The 25428-nt window shown below is 38.5% G+C and overlaps 1 protein-coding gene across 2 annotated transcripts in view; it reads left to right on the top strand.

Moving 5' to 3' along the window:
- Positions 1–25428, top strand: part of Sugct (succinyl-CoA glutarate-CoA transferase) — an 837324-nt gene that overhangs the window by 136078 nt on the left and 675818 nt on the right. For both annotated transcript variants that reach the window (NM_138654.3, XM_011244290.3), the window contains exon 8: positions 4249–4392. In NM_138654.3, the coding sequence (NP_619595.3) occupies positions 4249–4392 (144 nt within the window). The remainder of the gene's footprint in view (positions 1–4248; positions 4393–25428) is intronic.

Below are 25428 nucleotides of genomic sequence, written 5' to 3'. Positions count from 1 at the left end.
TAGAAAAAAGTTGACACCCTTTTTCCTTTACCCAATTTTGGCTCAGTATTGTGTTGAACTTTCATAGATTAGTGTACTTTCTGTCTTGTGTGGTGTTCAGATAGAATGAGGCATATAATTTCAATTTCTCTGCATTTTTTGAGATTTTTTTTGTGTCTTATTTTGTGGGAAGTCCCAAGGACTGCTAAGAAGAATTTGTATTCTTTAGTTTTTGGGTGAAATTATATATACATTTCAGATGATTTTATGATGTCATTAATTTTCAGAGTCTTTTTAGACTATTTAGTATTTTTAAAGATAACCTTTGAAATGGTTTCAATATGCTTGGCCCAGGGAATGACATTATTAGGAAGTTTAGCCTTGTTGGAGTAGGTGTGTCACTGTGGGCATGGCCTTTAATACCCTTATCCTAGCTACCTGGAAGGCAGTATTTTCCTAGTAGCCTCCAAATGAAGATGTAGAACTCTCAGCTCTTCCTGCACTATTCCTGCCTAGAAACTGCTGTGCTCCCACCTTGATGATAATGGACTAAACCTCTGAACCTATAAACCAGCCCCAGTTAAATGTTATCCTTATAAGAGTTGCCTTGGTCATAGTGTCTGTTCATAGCAGTAAAACCCTAACTAATACAACCTACTTATTGGTTAAAATTAGGTCTTAAATTGTCATTGTTACTGTTCTGGATTTTTTTCTACAGTTTAAGCCTAATAGTATTTCTTTTATGAAATTGTCACTATTTTTGGTACATATATGTTTAGCATTGCTATATCCTAGTCTTGGACTTTTCTATCAATGAGGATAGTGTTCCTCCTTATCTCATGTGATCCACCTTGCTTTGAAGTCTGTCTTGTCACATATTAGAATATTACACTTGTTTATTTTCTGGTTTATTTGGTTGGAATACCTTTTTCCTTCCTTTTACCCTAAGGTGCTATGTATGAAATGGGCTGCCATTTGTGTTCTCTTAGGGTCTGTATAACCTCTGTCCAGCATCTTCCTGCTTTCAGGTGAGATGTCTGTGTAATTCTAATAGGCCTGCCTTTATATGTTACTTGACCTTTCCCCCTTACTGCTTTTAATATTCTATCTTTATTTAGTGCATTTGTTGTTCTGATTATTATGTGTAGGGAGGAATTTGTTTTCTGGTCCAGTCTATTTGGAGTTCTGTAGGCTTCTCATATGTTCATGGGCATCTCTTTCTTTAGGTTAGTGAAGTTTTCTTCTATAATTTTGCCCTTTAAGTTGAAAATCTTCATTCTCATCCATTCCTACTATCCTTAGGTTTGGTCTTCTCATTTTGTCCTGGATTTCCTGGATGTTTTGAGTTAGGATCTTTTTGCATTTTCTTTGATTGTTGTGTCCATGTTTTCTATGGAATCTTCTGCACCTGAGATTCTCTCTTCCATCTCTTGTATTCTGTTGCTGATGCTGGCATCTATGGTTCCAGATTTCTTTCCTAGGGTTTCTATCTCCAGCATTGCCTCACTTTGGGTTTTCTTTATTGTTTCTACTTCTATTTTTAGATATTACATGGAAGATTTATATATTTGTCCAATTCCATCACCTGTTCGGTTGTGTTTTCCTGTAATTCTTTAAGGGATTTTTGTATTTCCTCTTTAAGGACTTCTACCTGTTTAGCTGCACTTTCTTGTAATTCTTTGAGGGATTTTTGTGCTTCTTTTTAAAGGACTTCTACCTATTTAGCAGTGTTCTCCTGTATTTCTTTAAGTGAGTTGTTAATGCCCTTCTTTTTTTTTTAATTTAATTTTATTTTTATTAGGTATTTTCCTCGTTTACATTTTCAATGCTATCCCAAAAGTCCGCCATACCCACCCCCCCCCCAATCCACTACCCACCCACTCCCCCGTTTTGGCCCTGGGGTTCCCCTGTACTGGGGCATATACAGTTTGCAAGTCCAATGGGCCTCTCTTTGCAGTGATGGCCGACTAGGCCATCTTTTGACACATATGCAGCTAGAGTCAAGAGCTCCGGGGTATTGGTTAGTTCATAATGTTGTTCCACCTATAGAGTTGCAGTTCCTTTTAGCTCCTTGAGTAATTTCTCTAGCTCCTCCATTGGGGGCCGTGTGACCCATCCAATAGCTGACTGTGATCATCCACTTCTGTGTTTGCTAGGCCCCGGCATAGTCTCACAAGAGACAGCTATATCTGGGTCCTTTCAGCAAAATCTTGCTAGTGTATGCAATGGTGTCAGCGTTTGGGAGCTGATTATGGGATGGATCCCTGCATATGGCAATCACTAGATGGTCCATCCTTTCGTCACAGCTCCAAATTTTGTCTCTGTAACTCCTTCAATGGGTGTTTTGTTCCCAGTTCTAAGAAGGGGCAAAGTGTCCACACTTTGGTCTTCGTTCTTCTTGAGTTTCATGTGTTTAGCAAATTGTATCTTATATCTTGGGTATCCTAAGTTTCTGGGCTAATATCCACTTATCAGTGAGTACATATTTTGCGAGTTCCTTTGTGTTTGGGTTACCTCACTCAGGATGATGCCCTCCAGGTCCATCCATTTGCCTAGGAATTTCATAAATTCATTTTTTTTAATAGCTGAGTAGTATTCCATTGTGTAAATGTACCACATTTTCTGTATCCATTCCTCTGTTGAGGGGCATCTGGGTTCTTTCCAGTATCTGGCTATTATAAATAAGGCTGCTATGAACATAGTGGAGGTTAATGCCCTTCTTAAAGTCCTCTACCAGCATCATGAGATATGATTTTAAATCTGAATCTTGCTTTTCAGGTGTGTTGGGGTATCCAGGACTTGCTGTGGTGGGAGTACTGGGTTCTGATGATGTCAAGTGGTCTTGCTTTCTGTTAGTAAGGTTCTTATGTTTGCCTTTTGCCATCTGATAATCTCTGGTGTTAGATGTTCTAGCTGTCTCTGGCTGGAACTTGTTCCTCCTGTGATTCTGTTAGCCTCTGCCAGCACTCCTGGGAGTCCAGCTCTCTCCTGAGTCCCAGTGGTCAGAGCACTTTCTGCAGGCAAGCTTTCCTCTTGCAGGGAAGGTGCCCAGAGGTCTGGGTCTCAGCTCTGCCTCCTGGCTGAAGATGAAGGCCAGAAGGGACCCTGTCCAACAAGCTCTTCGTACAGGGTGGCTTCTGCGCCCCAAGAGCTCTCCTGTGCCGACTGGTCTCTGAGAGACCTGGGATACATGATGGTCCCGGTGTCAGAGCTCTCTCTGGAGGCCTACTCTCCTCAGTGATCCTAAGATCCTGGGTGCGCTAGGGCACCTGTGGCATGTAGAGTCCTCTGTGGACCATGGGACCATCCGAGCTGACCAGAATGTGTTTAAACTCTTATTACTAGTTACAGTAAATTTTTAATGATTAAATTTTTTTAACACTAAAATATTTTGTATTCACTTTCAGGTATCATAGATCTTTGTGGTTGTCACTAAGGTTTCTCACATGCTATTACTATTTATAAGTTTCTGCAGAAATACATGTAAACATTAAATGGCTTGCTTAATATCTTTTAAAATAAAAAGTCAAAATTAATTTTTTTTTTTTGGTTTTTCGAGACAGGGTTTCTCTGTATAGCCCTGGCTGTCCTAGAACTCAGTTTATAGACCAGGCTGGCCTCGAACTCAGAAATCCGCCTGCCTCTGCCTCCCAAGTGCTGGGATTAAAGGCATGAGCCACCATGCCTGGCTCAAAATTTATTTTTAAGGTTAATACTTAAAGTGATGGGCTTCATTATGATATTTTACACATATATGTCATTATGTGTCTTTTAAAAAAGCATATGTCATTAGGGTATTTGCCAGCTATTAGCATGATTATAAGAAAATTAAACCAGTTCTTTTCCTCCTTCTCTTTCTCCTCCTTCTGTTGTTTCTTTTCTAAAATAGCATTTCATCCAACAGGAGAAAAAACTGTTTTAACTCTTTCCTGGAAGATTAACATACTTAAATTCAAATCCAACAATTCATTATTTTTCTTTTTAAGTAAAAACTTTAAAAAGGAATTTCAGATGTGTTTGTAAAGTTTTTTGTTTCATTTGCCTTGGTTTATATTGACTTGTTTGACTCTTGAGAAATACAGTAGTAAATATATACAGCTAATATCCTCAATACTAATTTGTTGCATTTATTCATGTGTATGTATGTGTGTGCTCATGTTTAGATATGCATGCTTCAAATATGATTCTTTTATTCAGCTTACAGTGTCTGAAAAATATAAGACCAATCAATATTCATTTTCTGTTTTTCCCATTTGATCCTCAAATCAGGATGGAGATCCTGTTCGCCCTGGAGTGGCCATGACTGACCTCGCCACTGGTCTTTTTGCTTATGGGGCCATTATGGCTGGCCTCCTACAACGTTATAGAACTGGAAAAGGACTGTTCATTGATTGTAATCTGCTGTCATCACAGGTACTAATCTATCTAACATTTTAGTTGATATAACAATCTGTTGGATTATACCTTTTTAAATAGAATCTGGTGGTCACATGTGTAAAACCCATTAAAATTAAAAAAGCAAACACACCCTGTATACTGCTTTGTTTTGAATGTATTTTCTTATATATTATAATTAAAAATAATTAAATTGTTTTGTTACAATTTAAACACTGTTGTTTAATTAGAATTCCAGGTTCTCCTTGTACTAGAATGGTTTCTATCCTCCTGTTGAGAGCACAGTAGGGTTCTTCTGTTTCACTGATATATGAGCTCTGTAACTTCCTTGGTGTCGTTTCTTCACATTTTATATACCGTGGACTCTCTGGTAAGTCTGCTGAAATATGTGGACCTTATCTTGGGATCGTTTTCTTAAGTTCATAAAATGAGGCAGTTGAATTACAAGAGAAGTAAGTTATATGGAAATATGTGTCTGTCAATTTAAAAATAACTTTTGTGTTATCATAATATATGGCTTTTACTAACACATGAAAATTGATGGAAATTGAATTATGTTAGGTAAGTGGTCTGCTCCTATGCTATGTCCTCAGCCCTCTTTTTACATTTCATTTTGAGACAATCTGATTAAGTTGACTGACCTTGAACTCAAATTACAACTGAGGGAGATTCTGAACTTGACATCTCTCTGCTTTAGCCTCTGGTGACATAATAGTGGTTGCAAAACCATTAACAATTTGATGTAATGTTGACAAGAAATGATATCTCAAGAAGTATGCAGGAGATAATATGATATGAAAGGATGTATAAAATTATCAGTAATCAAGTCATAGATATTGCTTACACTCTGGTGGTTTCATTGCCTGTGTTCATAATTATTTAGGCCAGAGCTTGATGAAAATAAAGATATCTTTTTGTGTATACTTACGTTATTTAACTCCTGGAACACTATCCAGAGACTCCAGACTAACCTCCCCATTTAGACTTTTACAGTTACACTGTAGTAGGCACAAGACTGGTGAAATGAAAGGGTTAACTCACTTCTAACATGACATTTTGCCTACTTTACTGGATCGGACCCAGATGCTGTACCATATGTGGAAGTTAATTCTGAATAGATAACTTTTCAGGGATAGGAAAAAGAAAATATCTAATTTGTGCAAGGAGACATTTTACTGTGGGAAAATTACTTTCTAGACATAGAGATCTCAGTTGGGAATTTCAGATTTAAGTGGCATACATGGGAAAATAGTAAACTTGGAACACTACATTGGAGATTTTTTTCTCTTAGGCAAGATTAAGGAGGTGTATAGAAATAAAAAAGTCAGTATGGTTGATGTTGAAATACTGTGTATGAGTTTTTAACAGCAACTTTGAATCACTGTTAGAATTTTAATGGTTTTATAAAAGGATAAAAGATCTCTGTTCAGATGAGTTATCTTGCTTCTCCACAGAAAGCCACAGATGGTAGTTATGGGAAGGAACTAAAAGACTTTTTTCTTTTTTCTGTGTTAATAGCTGTAATGAACCTGAGGTAAGTTAAGTAACCAAATAAAACCTACATATCCAATAAATGTGTAAGACATGAAAGTTTCATAGGTGTGTGAGATGTGTAATCCTATGGGTTTCTGGGCTTACTTTGTAGATCTTACTCTCTTTGTCTTGAAATGCTTAACATTTCTGAACAGAAGATTTTGTGTTTTTATTTTTCATTTTTCACCAAGCCTTCTAAATTATGTAGAGTTTCATCTATACCAGTTCTTTACTTTATACGTCAATTATTAATTAATACATTCATTTTCAAAACAGTTATTTATTACGGTATAATAGAAGTTAAAAAGTCTTCTAGCACTGAATTGGTGATTCCCCATGTGGAACATGTTCTCACATGCAAAACTGCTTCAAAATGAGTAAACTCATGGTCACATACACTCAGATGTCTGTCTCTTCTGTCTTCCTTCCTTCCTTCCTTCCTTCCTTCCTTCCTTCCTTCCTTCCTTCCTTCCTTCCTTCCTCCCTTCCTCCCTTCCTCCCTTCCTCCCTTCCTCCCTTCCTCCCTTCCTCCCTTCCTCCCTTCCTCCCTTTCTCCCTCCCTCCCTCCCTCCCTTCCTTCTTGTTTATTCTTCTGTCCTATAATATATCATGACCACATCACATCCTCCCCTTCCTCCACTCCTCTCAGCCATCCCCTACTACTTCCCTCTCCAACAGATCTATTTCCCTTTAGAAAAGAACAGGCTTCCTAGTGTTATTAACCAAAGACTACATTACAAGATGCAATAAGACTAGGCATAAACCCTCATATCAAGTCTGGATAAGGTAACCCATTGGGAGGGAAAAGGTCCTAAGAACACTATTAGGAATCCCATAAACATCCTAAGTGGAACAACAACAACATGTATGCAGAGGCACACAAAGTTGTGTGTGTGTGTCTATGTGTGTATGTGTGTATGTCCCTGTCTCTCTGTTTCTCTGTCTCAGCCTCTCTCTCTGTAGTTATGGTGTCCATATTGATTATTGAGACTGTAAGCTTCGATAGTCTAAGAAAAATGTCTTCCTTTGAGCTTTTCACAGCATCGTCAATGTTCAGTCCAGTATTTATGAAATACCAAGCTATCCGTGGTATTTTTTTTCAATGAGAAACATTCTCATTGAAAGAATGAGGATATTGTTTCAAATATTTGAAAATTATTTCTAGTTGGTAGCACTGTTTGCAGGGGTGGTGGTGGTGGTTATGAAGCCTCTGGGAAACGGAAACTTGCCATAGGAAGTGTGTCTTTTGGGGATAGGCCTGGTGTATTTATAGCCTGGCTCTATTGCCTGTTCATTCTGTTTCCTTACTGCTAACACAATGTTACCTGCTCTATACCTTTCGCTGCCTCTCTCTTCCTGTTGACATGCCTCTTTTGTTGTGATGGAGTGATCCCCTGACGCTGTTAGCTAGAATAAACAAACATCTTCCCTTAAATAGTTTCTTTTCAGATATTTGCTTACAGCAGTGAGGAAAGCAACCAATCCATAAAATTGATACTGGCAAGTAGGGCTGAATCTTTTATAAACCTAATCATGTAGTTTTTTGGAACTGGTTTACACGAGGAAGAAAATGGAACTTTGTGCTAGAAAACCCCCAGAATGCTGTGAAAGGAGCTTAATGGGCCATTCTGGTGAGAGTTCAGAAGACCAAAACGATAAGTGATAAGCAAATAGTGGAGGCCTGAGCTAGTGAGATCTAGAATTGGGCTTGCTATAATTACATCTGAGTGAAGAAATTTGGCAGTATTTTGTCTGTGGGGTGAGAACTTGTGTGAAGCTGAGTAATAGTCTAGTTTTATTGGTGGGAGAAATTTCAAATAGCATAGCATTCAGTCCATGACATGGTTCCTTCTCAGTGTTCTTATTTAGATACACAGTGAGAGCAAAAAGATGAAATCCATGAAGTTTAGCGAGGAAAATTGCGTGAGCAACTTTAAAATTTTGGACAAGGAACAGAACATTCAGAGGAAAAAGCATTCATAATTGTTAAAGAGTAACCTCATTGTCTTCAAAAAGGAAGGTGCCTGAAGACAACATCCCATCCATCAAAGGTCCCAACTTGTAAAAATGCAAATTTATTTGACAGGAGAAAGCAGTCTGATTTAGAATGGCATAAAATGGGTTATTTTCTAGGAGCAATTGCCCAGGAGAGTGATGCTGCAGACTCATCCACCAGGACACTACAGCTGTGTTGTTTCCAAACAGCAGACTAAACTAGGCTGGCAGAAGAACTTTGCAGTGTGGTGTCAATGGTACTAATGGTTGCTCATGTGAGACCAAAACAGGAAAATGTACCTTGTAGGTTAAGACTTCTGTTTGTACTTAGGAATAAATTTCTGTTTGCTCTTTGTTTGTTTGACCCTCTGTACCAGATATGTTTAATCACATGTGTGCAGGAGATAGGTGGTCAGAAAATACTAAGGATATATGCTTGCCTGTGAGTGGACCTGATTAGAAATGTGGTGAATTATGGGTTTTACATTCTTAAGCCCCTGGAAAGCAAGACTTGTAGCCATTTTTCTGGGTATCCAGATATGGACCTGACCAGAGTACATTCACTTAGTCAGTATTTAATTAAAGCTTGCTTTAAATGGTTAAATTGTGGTAGTAGTCTTATTCTTTTTTGCTTGTTTTTAAAGATTTATTTATGTATATCGGTGCTTTGTCTGCATGCACATCTGCACACTTGAAGAGGGCACTCGATCCTATGATGCTACAGTTACAGATGATTGTGAGTCACTCTGTGGGTTCTGGGAACTGAACTTGGAACCTCTGGAAGAACAACCAGTGCTCTTAACCACTGAGATATCTCTCCCGCACCTGTAGTCTTATTCTTGACTGGGGGGATTAATTCTAGCATGAAAGGTTCAAAACTGAGGGATCATTAAGTCTTACGCTAAACTTACAGGAAGCTGTGGAGGTCAGGCAATGTGGGACAATGTTAGAACCTCGGTAAGAGGCCCTGAGAGGCCATTTCATGAAGCTGAGATTTTATCAATTTCAGCTGCAATGGAGGGCCCAGGATGCTGGAGATGCCAGGACTACCAGATATCTGCCAAGGAAAGAGCCAGCCTGTGCAAGAGAGAGGTCATAATTGTTCTGCATAACAGGTCTGGAGGGACCAGGCTAGCCAAACCCTCTGGAGAGCACAGGAACCCATCAGGAGTCCAAGATGCCTGATTTGGTGTTTCAGGATTGTTTGCCATGATGTATTTTGTCATTCTTTTGGTCCATCTTTTTTCCTGATATGTTTCTATTCTTCCTTTTTGCAGTGGGAATGTCTACTCTGTGCCGTTGTATATTGAAAGTATGTAACTTGTTTATTATGCAATTTAACCCACAGTTAAGAGGTTGTGTTTCAAAAGACAATTTGGGCTTTTGAAGTGTTGGCACTGTTAATATCTATGGGAACTTTTGAAGTCCATTAAATACATTTTTGTTATTGAGTTGGCCATTAGCATACATAGTATGGGTTCAAAGACCAAATGTGGTTTGAATACAAAATGTCCCTTCTAGATTTATGCATTTGAGTTTTTGGTGCCCAAGTTGGTGGCACTGTTTGGGATGGTTGTGGAGCCTTGAAGAGGTAGAATCTTACCAGAGGAAGTAGGTCCTTATGGGTAGACCTTGAGGTTTTATAGCTAGATCACACTTCTTTTTCATGATTGCTAATGAAATGTGACTGACCAAACTTCTGCTCCTCATGCCTTCCCTGTAAGAAGAGACTTCTTTGATGAGGCATGATAGCTCCACTTACTTGTAGGTATAAGGGTAAGATTTAGAATACAGTTAAGAATTATGTGGGTCTAGCAGATTGCTGGTAGTAGATTCTCTTCTAAGATCCATGAATTCAACTAAACTCCAGGAAATTTTACTAGGTTTCTAGGAACAGACATGATTTCCCTTCTGTTCAGGGAGCCTTAAATTAATTTGGACAGCTGTTGATTATCACCAAAATGTGAGTGCCACTTTTTGTATTATCTTAATCACTTTTCTATAGCTGCAATAAAACACCATGAACATAAAAGGAAGAATTTATTTTTTGTTAACAGTACCAGAGGGTTAGAGTCCATGATATAGGAATGGACGTAGTGTGTGATGGGTGACTAGCGTTGCATTTAAAAACTCCAACCACAAACAGGAAACAGAGAAAGGGCTAACTCAAATGACATGAGTCTTTTGAAACCTCAAAGTCTGTGTTCCTCCAGCAATGCTGCACCTCCTAATCCTTCCCAAAGAGCCACTGATGGAACCTAGCATCAAAATGCCTAAGACTTAAGATGGACTCTTTATTCAAACTACCACATGTACTGTTATGGTAATCTTTCTATGCTGGTCATTGTTGGTTCATAGGTTTAACAGCTGGGAAGGACACTAATTGTTTCATTCACACACACACACACACACACACACACACACATATGTGTGTGTGTATATAGATTATATATATTTATATTTAAATCATTGCATATAATTTTAGGTAAGCTTGAGGCTTTATCAAACAATCTTAGTGTTTTTTGTCCTCCTTTCCTCCTTTTCCTTCGTGTTGACACCCCTCTCCCAGTTGGAAGCCCCTTTCAGTTTTTCCTTTTATTTTTTCATATCACCTGTATCCTGCTATTCCCCTTTAAGCCCTCCCTAGTGGTTCATTTATACCTTCCTGGTTTCTGCAGTTGTTCCATATTATATACTCACATCTGAAGACTTGGAGCTAGGAATCACAGCTGAGAGATAATATGAGACATTTATCTTTCTTTTTTATGCAGTTTTAATTTTTTATAACTTCATATGTGAATATAGTATTTACATCCTTTCTATTCTTCCTGCTTTCTTTCTTTTTTTTCTTCCTGCTTTCTTTTAACTCCTTCCAGACCCCCAACTTCCTCTCAAATACACGATCCCTTCTTGTATAATTACAGTTGCATTATCTACACACACACCCTACTAAGTTATGTTCTTATGTTCTTGTGTAGTTCTTATGTTTGAGTGTTTGAAATGACTGCTTGGTATTGGATAATGTATCGGGGGCTTGTCCCTGGAGAAAGGATTCCATTTTTCTCAGCAGCCATTGATTGCCTGTAGCTCTTCATATAGAGGTGAAGCATTGTAAACTTTGCCCTGTGGACATTTTTACGTAAACTGATGATACTATTATGCAGGTTACCACATAGTTGATGTTTTGTGCTTGCAGCATTCCTGTTATTTCTTGAAGACACTATCTAGTATCAGATATCCTGATCTTCAGATTTTTATTTTATTTATTTATTTTTTTTAGCATTTCTTATTCATCCATAATATTTCTTGAGCCCCAGGTCTAGGGTTTATTCTAGATAATACTAATTGGAAATGGACACCCAATGGCCGCTTGTTCTCTGCATTTTGATGAGTTGTAAGTCTCTGAGATAGCCTTCATGTGCTGATAAAAAAAATCTTTTTTGACCAGGGCTGAGAGCTACACTTACAGTTAGAAATTATTTTGATTTAGGAAACTGATAGTAGTAAGTTTTCCTCTAGGGTCCATGACATCTTCAGCCATGGGATGTCTCCTAGGTTTACAGTACCAGGCAGGAACTAATTTGACTTGCATGTTTTGATAACATTCCATTACTGAGGGATGCAAAGACAGGACTAAAACAGGCCAGGAATCTGGATACAGGAATGAAGCAGACCATGGAGAGATGCTACTTATTGGCTTGCTCTGAATGGATTGCTCATCTTACTTTGTTATACAACCTACGACTACCTATCAGTGAGTGGCACCACTGACAGTAGCTGGACCTTCTCACATTAATCATTAATCAAGAAAATGCCTCACAGACTTGCCTATCAGCCAATCTTATGGAGCTGTTTTCTCAATTGATGATGTTTCTTCCCAGATTTCCCTAGCTTATGTCATGTTGACAATCATGACAACCCCACCACCACAAAAAAAACCCTAAGCAGCACATCTTCTCTGGAGATGCTTGCATGGCACCTTCCAATACTATGAAGTCTAGTCCTCAGGGAGGAGGCTTCCAAGTCAGTATCAGCTTGACTCCCCCCAAGTCCCCTGCCTGAAGTGTGTGGTGTCTTCAACATTAGGGTATCAACTTCAAGATATGGGAGACAACCAAGAGCAATAACAATAGGCTACATTGTTTTGGGTTTGTCTTGGGTACTCTTTGACCAGTAACTCATAGAGAGGTTTCCAATGCCTGGTGTAGGTAGGATTGTGTTTCAGCTGAAGCTGAACACCCCATGGTGTCTTGTAGTTTGATGAATTTTTGCTTTCTGTAATGATCTCATGCTGAAAAAAGAAGCCTCTTGATGAGAGATGAGATCTACACTTATCTGTCGGTATAAGGATAAGTGTTTAAAATGTTAGGAATTATACTGGTGTGCTGGCTAGTATTTGGCTAACTTGCTATAGACTACAGTCATTTGGGAAGAGGGACCTCAGTTGAAAACCTTCTACATAGATCGACGAGTGGGGTTCCTCCCCCCAACCCCCGGAGGGGCTTAATGATTGATGTGGAGTGCCCATTGTCGGTTGTGCTTCCCCAGGGCAGATGTTCCTGAGTTATATAAGAAAACAGCTGAGTGGGTTACAAAGAGCAAGCCAGTAGGCAGCATTTTTCTGAGGATTTTGCTTTAGTTTCTGCCTCATGGTTCTTGCCTTGAACTCATTTCCTTACTTTTCTCAGTAATGGAGTGTGACCTGAGAGTTGTAAGCTGGAATGAATCCCTCTACAAGTAGTTTTTGGACATGGTGTTTTATCACAATCATAGAAACCTAAGGCAAGTGGCTTAGGAAAGTTGTAGTAGTTGTTTTGTTCTACTCTCCCCTGTGGGCCATGAACTTATTAGTCACAGGTTGTTGGTTAGGTTTCCATTATCAGGTATGATTTACCTCTTGTTTATTGTGCTTTAAGTACTATTAGAGAACTGTTGTTTACCATCAGGATATATCTGCAACAATTGACTTTCCTATCCTCATCATTGCTGTGGTTCACAGTAATCAATGTTTATTGATTGCTTTGTGTCATAGCAAATTGAATATCATCTCCTATTACTATGACAGCTAATTTTTGGGTAGGAGGCTTTTGGGTCAGACCCAGCTTAAATGTTCTCAGTCCTGTGTCCAAAGTTTGCAGTGTCTTCAGCAAAAGATTATTTACCTTCAACTTCTGGGAGGCAACCAAGGGAAACAGCAATAGCTTAAATTGTTTTAAGAATCTCTTGTGTTCCTCTGACCCACAACTCAAATGAGGTTTGTTGGCACTAATTTTTTTTTTTTTTGGTCTCCTTTACTCTGTTCTTATATTTCTATCTCTCTTCCAACCCTTAATTTTATCCTAATCCCTTTCACCCCCCAACACTAGGTAGGAGAGAAAGAAGATTAGAGGAAAAAAGGGGCACTGACTTCTTTCGGCCAACAAAATAGACTACATCCTGTTGAATAGGGGCATTGAGTTCCTTGGGGGTGAATCCAAAATTCTTCGTCAGGATATCTTCAACTTCTCATCAAACCTCAATATGAGCAACCAGGAGCACAAGCTGCCTCCCTGAGAACTCCTGACTCTCTTGTGGCTCTGGCTTTAATACCTTCCAGAATTAAACTATCTGTAGCTGGCAAAGATCAATTCCCTGCTAGTGCATTAGGCAAATTACAATCATAATTTTCTTTATATAAATTTCAAATGCTATCCCGAAACTTCACAATACACTACCTCCCTACTGTTCCCCTACCAACCCACTCCTGCTTCTTGGCCCTGGCATTCCCCTGTACTGGGGCATATAAAGTTTGCAATACCAAGGGGCCTCTCTTCCCAGTGATGGACATCTTCTGCTACATATGCAGCTAGAGCTATGAACTCTGGAGGTACTGGTTAGTTCATATTGTTGTTCCACCTATAGGGTTGCAGACCCCTTCAGCTCCTTGGGTGCTTTCTCTAGCTTCTCCATTGGGTGCCCTGTGTTCCATCTTATAGATGACTGTGAACATCCACTTCTGTATTTGCCAGGCACTGGCATAGTCTCATATGAGACAGCTATAATAGGGTCCCTTCAGCAAAATCTTGCTGGCATATGCAATAGTGTCTGGGTTTGGTGGCTGATTATGGGATGGATCCATGGGTGGGGTAGTCTCTGGATAGTCCATCCTTTCGTCTTAGCTCTAAACTCTGTCTCTGTAACTCCTTTAATGGGTATTTGGTTCCCTATTCTAATGAGGAATGAAATATCCATCCATTGGTCTTCCCTCTTCTTGATTTTCTTGTGTTTTGCAAATTGTATCTTGGGTGTTCTATGTTTCTGGGCTAATATCCACTTATCAGTGAGTGCATATCTAATGATTTCTTTTGTGATTGGGTTACCTCACTAAGGATGATATCCTCCAGATACATCCCTTTGTCCAAAAATTTCACAAATTTTTAATAGCTGACTAGTACTCCATTGTGTAAATGTACCACATTTTCTGTATCCATTCTTCTGTTGAGGGACATCTGGGTTCTTTCCACCTTCTGGCTATTATAAATAAGGCTGCTATGTACATAGTGGAGCATATGTTCTTATTACCAGTTGGAACTTCTTCTGGATATATACCCAGGAGAGGTATTGCTGGATCTGGCAGTAGTATTATGTCCAATTTTCTGAGGAAACTCCAGACTGACTTCCAGAGTGGTTGTACAAGCTTGCAATCCCACCAACAATGGAGGAGTGTCCCTCTTTCTCCACATCCTCACCAGCATCTGCTGTCACCTGAATTTTTGATCTTAGCCATTCTGACTGGTGTGAGGTGGAATCTCAGGGTTGTTTTGATTTGCATTTCCCTGATGATGAAGGATGTTGAACCTTTTTTTCAGATGCTTCTCAGCCATTTGGTATTCCTCAGGTGAGAATTCTTTGTTTAGCACTGAACCCCATTTTTTAATGGGGTTATTTGAATTTCTGGAGTCCAGCTTCTTGAGCTCTTTTTATATATTGGCTATTAGTCCCCTATTGGATTTAGGATTGGTAAAGATCCTTTCCCAATCTGTTGGTGGCCTTTTTGTCTTATTTACAGTGTCCTTTGCCTTAGAGAAGCTTTGCAATTTTACGAGGTCCCATTTGTCAATTCTTTTCTTTTTTAATTTATTTTTTTAATTAGGTATTTTCTTCATTTACATTTCAAATGCTATCCCAAAAGTCCCCCAAACCCGACCCCCCCCCAACTCCCCTACCTACCCACTCCCACTTCTTGGCCCTGGCATTCCCCCGTACTGAAGTTTATAAAGTTTGCAAGACCAAGGGGCCTCTCTTCCCAATGATGGCTGACTAGGACATCTTCTGATACATATGCATCCACTTCTGTGTTTGCCAGGCCCCGGCATAGCCTCACAAGAGACAGCTATATCAGGGTCCTTTCAGCAAAATCTTGCTGGTGTCTGCAATGGTATCAGCATTTGGAGGCTGATTTTGGGATGGATTCCCGGGTATGGCAGTCTCTAGATGGTCCATCCTTTCATCTCAGCTCCAAACTTTGTCTCTGTAAACCCTTCCATGGTTGTTTTGTTCATAGCAGCCTTATTTATAATAGCCAGAAGCTGGAAAGAACTCAGATGTCCCTCAACGGAGGAATGGATACAGAAAATGTGGTACGTTTAAACAATGCAGTACTACTCAGCTATTAAAAACAATGAATTTATGAAATTCCTAGGCAAATGGATGGACCTGGAGGGCATCATCCTGAGTGAGGTAACCCAATCACAAAAGAACTCACATGATATGTACTTGCTGATAAGTGGATATTAGCCCAGAAACTTAGAATACCCAAGATACAAGATACAATTTGCAAAACACATGAAACTCAAGAAGAACAAATTCCAAAGTGTGGATACTTTTCCCCTTCTTAGAATTGGGAACAAAACACCCATTTGTCAATTCTTGATCTTACAGTGCAAGCCATTGCTGTTCTGTTTAGGACTTTTTCCCATGTGCCCATATCTTCGAGGATTTCCCCTACTTTCTCCTATATAAGTTTCATTGTCTCTTGTCTTATGTGGAGGTCTTTGATCCACTTAGACTTGAGCTTTGTACAAGGAGATAAGAATGGGTCAATTCACATTCTTCTCCATGATAACTATCAGTTGTGCCAGCACCATTTGTTGAAAACGCTGTCTTTTTTCCACTGGATGGTTTTAGGTCCCTTGTCGAAGATCAAGTGATCATAGCTGTGTGCATTCATTTCTGGGTCTTCAATTCTATTCCATTGATCTACATGTCTGTCACTGTACCAGTACCATGCAGTTTTTATCACAATTGCTCTGTAGTACAGCTTTAGGTCAGGCATGGTGATTCCACCAGAGGTTCTTTTATCATTGAGAAGAGTTTTTGCTATCCTAGGTTTTTTGTTATTCCAGATGAATTTGCAAATTTCCCTTTCTAATTCATTGAAGAATTGAGTTGGAATTTTGATGGGGATTGCAGTGAATCTATGGATTGCTTTTGGCAAGATAGCCATTTTTACTATATTGATCCTGACAATTCATGAGCATGGGAGATCTTTCCATCTTCTGAGATCTTCTTCAATTTCTTTCTTCAGAGACTTGAAGTTCTTATCATACAGATCTTATACTTCCTTAGTTAGAGTCACGCCAAGGTATTTTATATTATTTGTGACTATTGTGAATGGTGTTGTTTCCCTAATTTCTTTCTCAGTCCATTTATCCTTTGTGTAGAGAAAGGCCATTGATTTGTTTGAGTTAATCTTACATCCAGCTACTGCACTGAAGCTGTTTATCAGGTTTAGGAGGTCTCTGGTGGAATTTTTGGGGTAACTTATATTTACTATCATTTCATCTGCAAACAGTGATATTTTGACTTCTTCCTTTCCAAATTATACTTGATCTCCTTTTTGTTGTCGAATTGCTCTGGCTAGGACTTCAAGTACAATGTTGGATAGGTAGGGAGAAAGTGGGCAGCCTTGTCTAGTCCCTGATTTTAGTGGAATTGCTTTGAGTTTCTCTCCATTTAGTTTGATGTTGGCTACTGGTTTGCTGTAAATTTCTTCTATTATGTTTAGGTATGGGCCTTGAATTCCTGATCTTTCCAAGACTTTTATCATGAATGAGTGTTGAATTTTGTCAAATGCTTTCTCCGTGTCTAATGAGATGATCATATGGTTTTTGTCTTTGAGTTTGTTTATATAGTGGATTACATTGATGGATTTCCATATATTAAACCATCCCTGCATCCCTGGGATGAAGCCTACTTGGTCATGATGGATGATCATTTTGATGTGTTTTTGTATTCAGTTTGCGAGAATTTTATTGAGTATTTTTGCATCGATATTCATAAGTGAAATTGGTCTGAAGTTCTCTTTCTTTGTTGGATCTTTGTGTGGTTTAGGTATCAGAGTAATTGTGGCTTTATAGAATGAATTGGGTAGAGTACCTTCTATTTCTATTTTGTGGAATAGTTTGAGGAGTGATGGAATTAGGTCTTCTTTGAAGGTCTGATAGAATTCTGCATTAAACACATTTGGTCCTGGGCTTTTTTTTGGTTGAGAGACTATTGGTGACTGCTTCTAATTCTTTATGGGAAATGGGACTGTTTAGATGCTTAATCTGATCCTAAATTAACTTTGGTACCTGGTATCTGTCCAGGAAATTGTCCATTTCATCCAGGTTTTCTAGTTTTGTTGAGTATAGCCTTTTGTAGTAGGATCTGATGATGTTTTGGATTTCCTCAGGTTCTGTTGTTATGTCTCCTTTTTCATTTTTGACTTTCTTAATTAGGATATTGTTCCTGTGTCCTCTAGTTAGTCTGGCTAAGGGTTTATCTATCTTGTTGATTTTCTCAAAGAACCAGCTCCTGGTTTGATTGAATCTTTGAATAGTTCTTTTTGTTTCCACTTGGTTGACTTCAGCCCTGAGTTTGATTATTTCCTGCCATCTACTCCTCTTGGGTGAATTTGCTTCCTTTAGTTCTAGAGTTTCTAGGAGTGCTGTCAGGCTGCTAGTGTATGCTCTCTCTAGTTTCTTTTTGGAAACACTCAGGCTTATGAGTTTTCTTCTTAGGACTGCCTTCATTGTGTCCATAAGTTTGGGTATGTTGTGGCTTCATTTTCATTAAACTCTAACAACTCTTTAATTTCTTTCTTTATTTCATCCTTGACCAAGTAATCATTTAGTAGAGGGTTGTTTAGTTTCCACGTGAATGTTGGCTCTCTATTATTTATGTTGTTATTGAAGATCAGCCTTAGTCTGTGGTGATCAGATAGGATGCATGGGATAATTTCAATATTTTTGTATCTGTTGAGTCCTGTTTTGTGACCAACTTTGTGGTCAATTTTGGAGGAGGTACCATGTGGCACTGAGAAGAAGGTATATCCTTTTGTTTTAGGATAAAATGTTTTATAGATATCAATTAAATTCATTCGTTTCATAACTTTGGTTAGTGTCCATGTGTCTATGTTTAGTTTCTGTTTCCAGGGTCTGTCCATTGGTGAGAGTGGGGTGTTGAAGTCTCCCACTATTATTGTGTGAGGTGCAATGTGTGCTTTGAGCTTTACCAAAGTTTCTTTAATGAATGTGGCCCTTGTATTTGGAGCATAGATATTCAGAAGTGAGAGTTCATCTTGGTAGATTTTACCTTTGATGAGTATGAAGTGCCCCTCCTTGTCTTTTTTGATAACTTTCTATTTGAAATCAATTTTATTCGACATAAGCATGGCTACTCCAGCTTGTTTCTTCGGACATTTGCTTGTAAAATTGTTTTCCAGCCTTTCACTCTGAGGTAGTGTCTATCCTTTTCCCTGAGATGGGTTTCCTGTAAGCAACAAAATGCTGGGTCCTGTTTGTGTAGCCAGTCTTTTAGTCTGTGTCTTTTTTTGGGGAATTGAGTCCATTGATGTTAAGAGAAATTACAGAAAAATAATTGTTGCTTTCTATTATTTTTGTTGTTAAAGTTGGGATTCTGTTCTTGCGGCTGTCTTCATTTAGGTTTGATGAAGGATTGCTTTCTTGCTTTTTCTAGGGTGTAGTTTCCATCCTTGTGTTGGTGCTTTTCCTTTATTATCCTTTGAAGGTCTGGATTCGTGGAAAGAGATTGTGTGAATTTGGTTTTATCATGGAATACTTTGGTTTCTCCGTCTATGGTAATAGCGAGTTTTGCTGGTTATAGTAGCCTGGGCTGGCATTTCTGTTCTCTTAGGGTCTGCATAACATCTGTCTAGGATCTTCTGGCTTTCATAGTCTCTGATGAGAAGTCTGGTGTAATTAAAATAGGCCTGCCTTTATATGTTACTTGACCTTTTTCTCTTACAGTTTTAACATTCTGTCTTTATTTAGTGTATTTGTTGTTCTGATTATTATGTGTTGGGAGGAATTTCTTTTCTGGTCCACTCTATTTGGAGTTCTGTAGGGTTCCTGTATGTTCATGGTCATGTCTTTCTTTAGGTTTGGAAAGTTTTCTTCTATTATTTTGTTGAAGATATTTGCTGGCCCTTTAATTTGAGAATTTTCATTCTCATCTATGCCTACGTAGGTTTGGTCTTCTCATTGTGTCCTGGATTTCCTGGAAGTTTTGAGTTAGGATCTTTTTGCATTTTGCATTTTCTTCGATTGATTGTTGTGCCAATGTTCTGTATGGAATCTTCTGTATCTGAGATTCTCTCTTCCATCTCTTGTATTTTGTTGCTTATGCTTACATCTATGGTTCCAGCTTTCTTTCCTACGGTTTCTATCTCCATTGTTGTCTCACTTTGGGTTTTCTTTATTGTGTCTACTTCCATTTCTAGGTCTTGGATGGTTTTGTTCAATTCCATCACCTGTTTGGTTGTGTTTTCCTGTATTTCTTTAAGGACTTCTACCTCTTTAGCAGTGTCTCCTGTATTTCTTTAAATGGGTTTTTAAAGTCCTTCTTGATGTCCTTTACCAGCATCAAGAGATATGATTTTAAATCAGAGTCTTGCTTTTTGGGTGTGTTGGGGTATCCAGGACTGGCTGAGGTGGGAGTGCTGGGTTCCGATGATGATGAGTGGTCTTGGTTTCTGTTAATAGGATTCTTACGTTTGCCTTTTGCCATCTGGTAATCTCTGGAGTTAGTTGTTATAGTTGTCTCTGGTTTGAGCTTGCTCCTCCTGTGATTCTGTTAGCCTCTGTCAGCAGACCTGGGAGTCTAGCTCTCTCCTGAGTTTTAGTGGTCAGAGCACTCTCTGCAGGCGAGTTCTCCTCTTGCAGGGAAGGTGCACACGTATCTGGAGTTCAGACTTGCCCCCTGGCTGAAGATGAAGGCCTGAAACAGGGACTTTCCCAGAAGATGTGTCACTTCTGCCTGCCCCTGAAGCTGTGTAGCTTCTGTAGTCTGCACTCTTACCTGTGTAGACTAGCCTCTGAGGAATCAGGGACCCAAGATGGCTCCCCCAGTTGCTCCATGGCAGAGCCCTCCTGGGCGGGGTGTACACCTCTCCTCTGTTGGGGAAGGTGCCTGAATGTCTGGAGCCTGAAACGGGGTCTGTCCCAGAAGCTGTGTAGCTTCTGTAGTCTGCACTCTCACCTGCACAGACTACTCTCTGAGGGATCTGGCACCCAACGTGGGTCTAGTTTTATTACTTTGTATGTGTATAGCAATTTTTCACAGCAACATTTGTTGATGATACTGCCTTTTGTCAGTGTGTATTTTAGGGAACTTTGTCAAATGTCAGCTGGCTCTTATTACACTTATTATTTGGCTCTTCTATTTTTATGCCTTTGAAGGCCTTATATGCTAATATCAGGAAATTTTAGGTTGACTGACTATTGTCAATCGGATTGAGTCCTGAAGGTCAGAACTTGATGAGTGGGTTAAGCCATACCTAGCACTTGCAATTGGGTTAATTCTCTTTATCCCATAATAGGGTTGGGTTAGAAATGGTACCTCAAAGAAAGACATGGAATTTTCTTTGAGGGGCCTATGGGTGTTGAGTAGATAACCCATAACTATTTACTGTACTAGTATACAGGGTTGTTTGAAGATGCAATGCAATAAAGGATGTGAACACAACATTGTTGATTATATAAATTTACACAACATTGTAAATTGATGGATACCATTAGATTTATTTGGTTAGTGTTATATATTTCACAGGATTAGATATGTGCTGAGATTGAAAAGTTACATATTAAAATAATTAATTTTTATAATTTTTATTATATTTGTACCCTTTCATAATAGAGAAATATTAAGTTCTCTTTATCTTTCAATTTTAAAAACATATCTACAGTCTAGATCCAAAAACAAACCCATCTCACAGCCATCCATTGGACTGAGCACAGGGTTCCCAATGAAGGAGCTAGAGAAAGGACCCAAGGAGCTGGAAGGGTTTGCAACCCCATAGGAGGAACAACAATATGGACTAACCAGTACCCCCAGAGCTCCCAGGGAGTAAACCACCAACCAAAGAGTACATATAGTAGGACTCATGGCTCCAGCTGCATATGAAGCAGAGGATGACGGCCCTTGGTCCTGTGAAGGTTATATGCCCCAGTGTAGGGGAATGCAAGGACCAGGAAGATGGAGTGGGTGGGTTGGTGAGCGGGGATGTGAGGGGGTAGGGGATGAAGTGAGGTGGGGGAATGGGATGGGGGTTTTAGGAGGGGAAACCAGGAAAGGGGATAACATTTGAAATGTAAATAAAGAAAATATCTAATAAAAAAACCCAAACCCACAGAATGTATATTAGAAATGTTATTTTAGGTCCTTTTCAAAGTATCATGTTAGGAAACTTCTTTTTAAAAGAAGTATTCCTTTTATTTACTTTTATTTTAAATATCTATTCACCTACATTTAGCACATAGCCTTGTTTTTAGTTTTAGCTGGAAAACAACTTTTTTCATACAGTGGTCAAAGACTACTACTTGTTTTGATCACATTATATAGAATGATGAATGACATTCAATGTCAGCCACTAAAAATGTGATTTTGAACCCTCTTAAAAGTGATCTACTGTACAATAGACAAATTATGCTTGATTTGAATAGTAGCTAATTATTAACTGAGAGATGATTGCCTCAACCACAACAAAAACCATTTCAGCGAGTTCACTGTGGAGACATGATGGTGCCCGGGATGTGGTTTGTAGTGGGCACCAAATATTTTGTAGTTTCAAAGCTATAAACTTTTAACCCTTGTCATAAAATTCTTTTGATTTTCTCTTAGTCTTAATATGATTTAATGTTGTTCACTCTAGATTGTCTAATGTCAGCATCTAAATACTGTGTCCTTAGATGATATTGGTAAAGAGCAAGGAAGTGGGTGTGGATGTGGTTCCAATTACTCTGCTGCTCTTACCCTTCTGTTGTGGCTTTCAGAAATATCTTTTGTAAGTTTAATATCCTTCCTGTACGTAATTGTAACCAGGCTTCCTTAATTATTCTATAGTGAGTTAGTGTTTTAGTTCCTCAGTTATTTACATAGATAGAGCATTTTGTCACTTTTGATGCCATGATCTTCCCACATATTTGAATGTTGTTCATATTATATGTTCCTAAACATATTAGGATTCATAAAAGTTTAACTCATTGTAGTAGAATTTTTTGCAGTAACTTTCCAAATTACAGACAAGTACACTCCTGTGAAATTTATCATTTTGTTCTACACTTGTGTTTTGTAATGTTCAAAAAGTTTTGTAGTTTGTCATTTTTTTAAAAAAGTTAATTCTATTGAAGTATATACTTTATACCATAAAATTCACTTTAAAAGTCAATTTAATGGTTTTTAATGAATTTACAAAATTACAAATCTACCACTACAAATCAAGGTTTGAAGTGAATATTCATATAATAATCTCTGGTTTTATGAGTCCAGAGCAGACCTGTTTTGAGTTGGGGAGGGGACCAGAGCTGGGCTGATTCAGAATTCAGGGCTTATTTGAATGTCTGTTACCCTAGGAAAATGACATTTATGGATTTTTTTTAATAAAATACTTAAAACAATTGTGTAACTGCATTGATATAAAGATGAATACAATTCATTATTTTGCTTGCTGTTGTTACATTCACTTTTTAAAGAAAGAAATTAAAAACATTTTTATGCCCCTAAAGTACTTTGGGTATCAGACATTATGTCTCTTGTAACTAATAAACTGCTTCTGGGAGAATCATGATAAGAAATTTGTATTGTAATTACTTATTTGTAAACTTGACAAATAAATGAGGTGAAAAAAAATTCTGTGCATTCAGGAAGGAACTAGAGCTAAAAACAGGAATTCTGCTGAGGTGCAGGTAGGGCACTGAGGTACAGAAGCACATAATTGTGGTGAGGGAAGCTGAGACAGTGCAGTAGGGAAAGAAAGAGCAGTGACATCAGAAAGTTCAAAAGTTCAGCAACAGTGATCTGGAATTTTATTATTTCTTCTAAGAGGCCCATTGCATTCTTGCTTTGAAGACCCCATCAATCCTTGCATATCTGTTGTCCATTTTTGTAATTAGATTTATTTTTTAAAATTTATATGTATGTATTGTATTTACTTAATTTCCCCCTAATTCTTGTCTTTCCAACCCTCCCATACCTTCAACCCCCACTTCCTCTCAAATTCATGGTCCTTTTTTCCTTTATTATCATTACAAACACACATACAACATACACACACATTTCTGTGTGTATACTGGTGTGTGTGTGTACGTGTGTGTGTGTGTGTGTGTGTGTGTGTGTGTGTGTGACTGATTACATTGTTTTGGATGAACAATTAGGGAGCTTGTCCCCGGGAGAATATTAAGTCTCCTTTGTTCAGCTCTGCTAATTGACTAGAGTTCATCGTTTACACATTCATTTTGGCATGTCAATTGGTGTTGCCATTACTCAGGTTTTTCTTTAAGCAAGCATATTGTTGAAATTTCAAGGAAGTAGCTAATTGGTAATATATAGAAGACACTACTTTACAGCAGACTTCATGGTCCTCTGGCTCTTAAAATGTTTCTGCCGTTGTGTTGTAGATATATTGGCAGAGGCTGGTCACCCCACAGTCAGTTCCCTTACTTTCTGTAATTGTCTCCTGTTGAAAAACATGTTTCTTCGATGAGGGCTGAGATCTACATTTATCTGTGGGTAAGTATTTTGAATGGGGTAACTGCAGAAACTATGACAGCAAATAGGCCATGTGGACGGAAGGGATGGGACCCTAAAGAGGAAGAAGATCTGGCTACAAGAGATAAGAAGCAGGGAATGGAACAAACTGGTGCGTTTAAATCTTAGCTCACATTCCTCCTGTGTTTGCAGCATTGTTTTATGCTTTCTGTGATTAACCCCCCACGCCCCCACCCTGTTTTAAGCTTGGGTTATGTATGAGTGCTGACATTTACTTCCTGTTCTCTTTGGCTTTTAAGATTTGACAATTTCTATTTATATAAAAAATGTAGGAATTACACTAAGCCTGAAGGCTGCTAATTATTTTAACAATAGTAATTCTTCAAATTAATAAATATGGGCATTTGTTTGTTTCTTTTTCAATTTCTTTCATTAGTATTAATTTTTCCAATGAACGAATATGGCCATTTGTGTCTACCTTTTTTTCAACTTCTTTCATCAATATTTTATATTTTTACAGTGTATGTGTGTGTGTATGTATTTATGTTTTTGGTTGAATTTATTCTCAAAATATTTTATTTGTTTATTCTTATTAATCATAAAATATTTTATTTATGTATTTATTCTTATTAATCATTTCATTCATTTACATCTCAAATGATATCCCACTTTCGGTTACCCCTCCACCAACCCCCTCATCCCACATCTGCCCTCCCTCCTCCCCTTTGCCTGGGTGGAGTGCTCCCCCACCCACCCACACTCATCCTCCCACTGCTCCAGCATCCCTATATTCTAAGGCATCAAACCTCCATGTGACCAGGGCCTCCCCTCCCATTGCTGTCAGGCAAGGCCATCCTCTGCTTCATATGTATCTGGAGCCATGGGTCTCTCCAGGTACACTCCTTGGTTGGTGGTCTAGACCTTGGGAGAACTGCGTGGTCAGGCCAGCCTATGTTGTTCTTCCAATGGGGCTGCAATCCCCCTCAGCTCCTCCAGTCCTTCCGCCAGCTCCCCACCAGGTTCCCTGAGCTCAGTCTGATGGTTGGCTCTAAGAGCCAAGATATTTTATTTTTAATAATATGTGATATCATGTTCTTGTTTTCTTTTCAAGACAGTTACTAACGGGATTCTGTGTGTGTAAATTCTATATATAAAATCATGTCTGCAAATGGAGAGTTTTACTTCTTTCTATTTTTACTTAGAAGCTTTTGATTTCTTTCTGCCTAATTACCCTTTCCAGGATTGCTAATATTCCATTGAATAAAGGCATTCAGGTCTTGTTTCCAATCTTAGAGAAACAGCTTTACATTTCCCTGTAAATTACTGTTTTACTGTAGGCTAGCATATCTCACCTTGCTGCACTGAAACACATTTTTCCTAGAGCAAATTTGTAGAGAGTTTTTATCATGAAAGAAATTAAAGTTGACTTCTACCAAATGCTCTTTATGCATTGACCAAGAAGATTATATTTTTTCAATTTTTTATTAGACATTTTCT

The sequence above is a fragment of the Mus musculus genome, chromosome 13 (assembly GCF_000001635.26).
Source record: "Mus musculus strain C57BL/6J chromosome 13, GRCm38.p6 C57BL/6J".
Lineage (NCBI taxonomy): Eukaryota > Metazoa > Chordata > Mammalia > Rodentia > Muridae > Mus > Mus musculus.
Note: the sequence above shows the minus strand (reverse complement) of the source record. Positions and strands in the feature narration are given on the sequence as shown.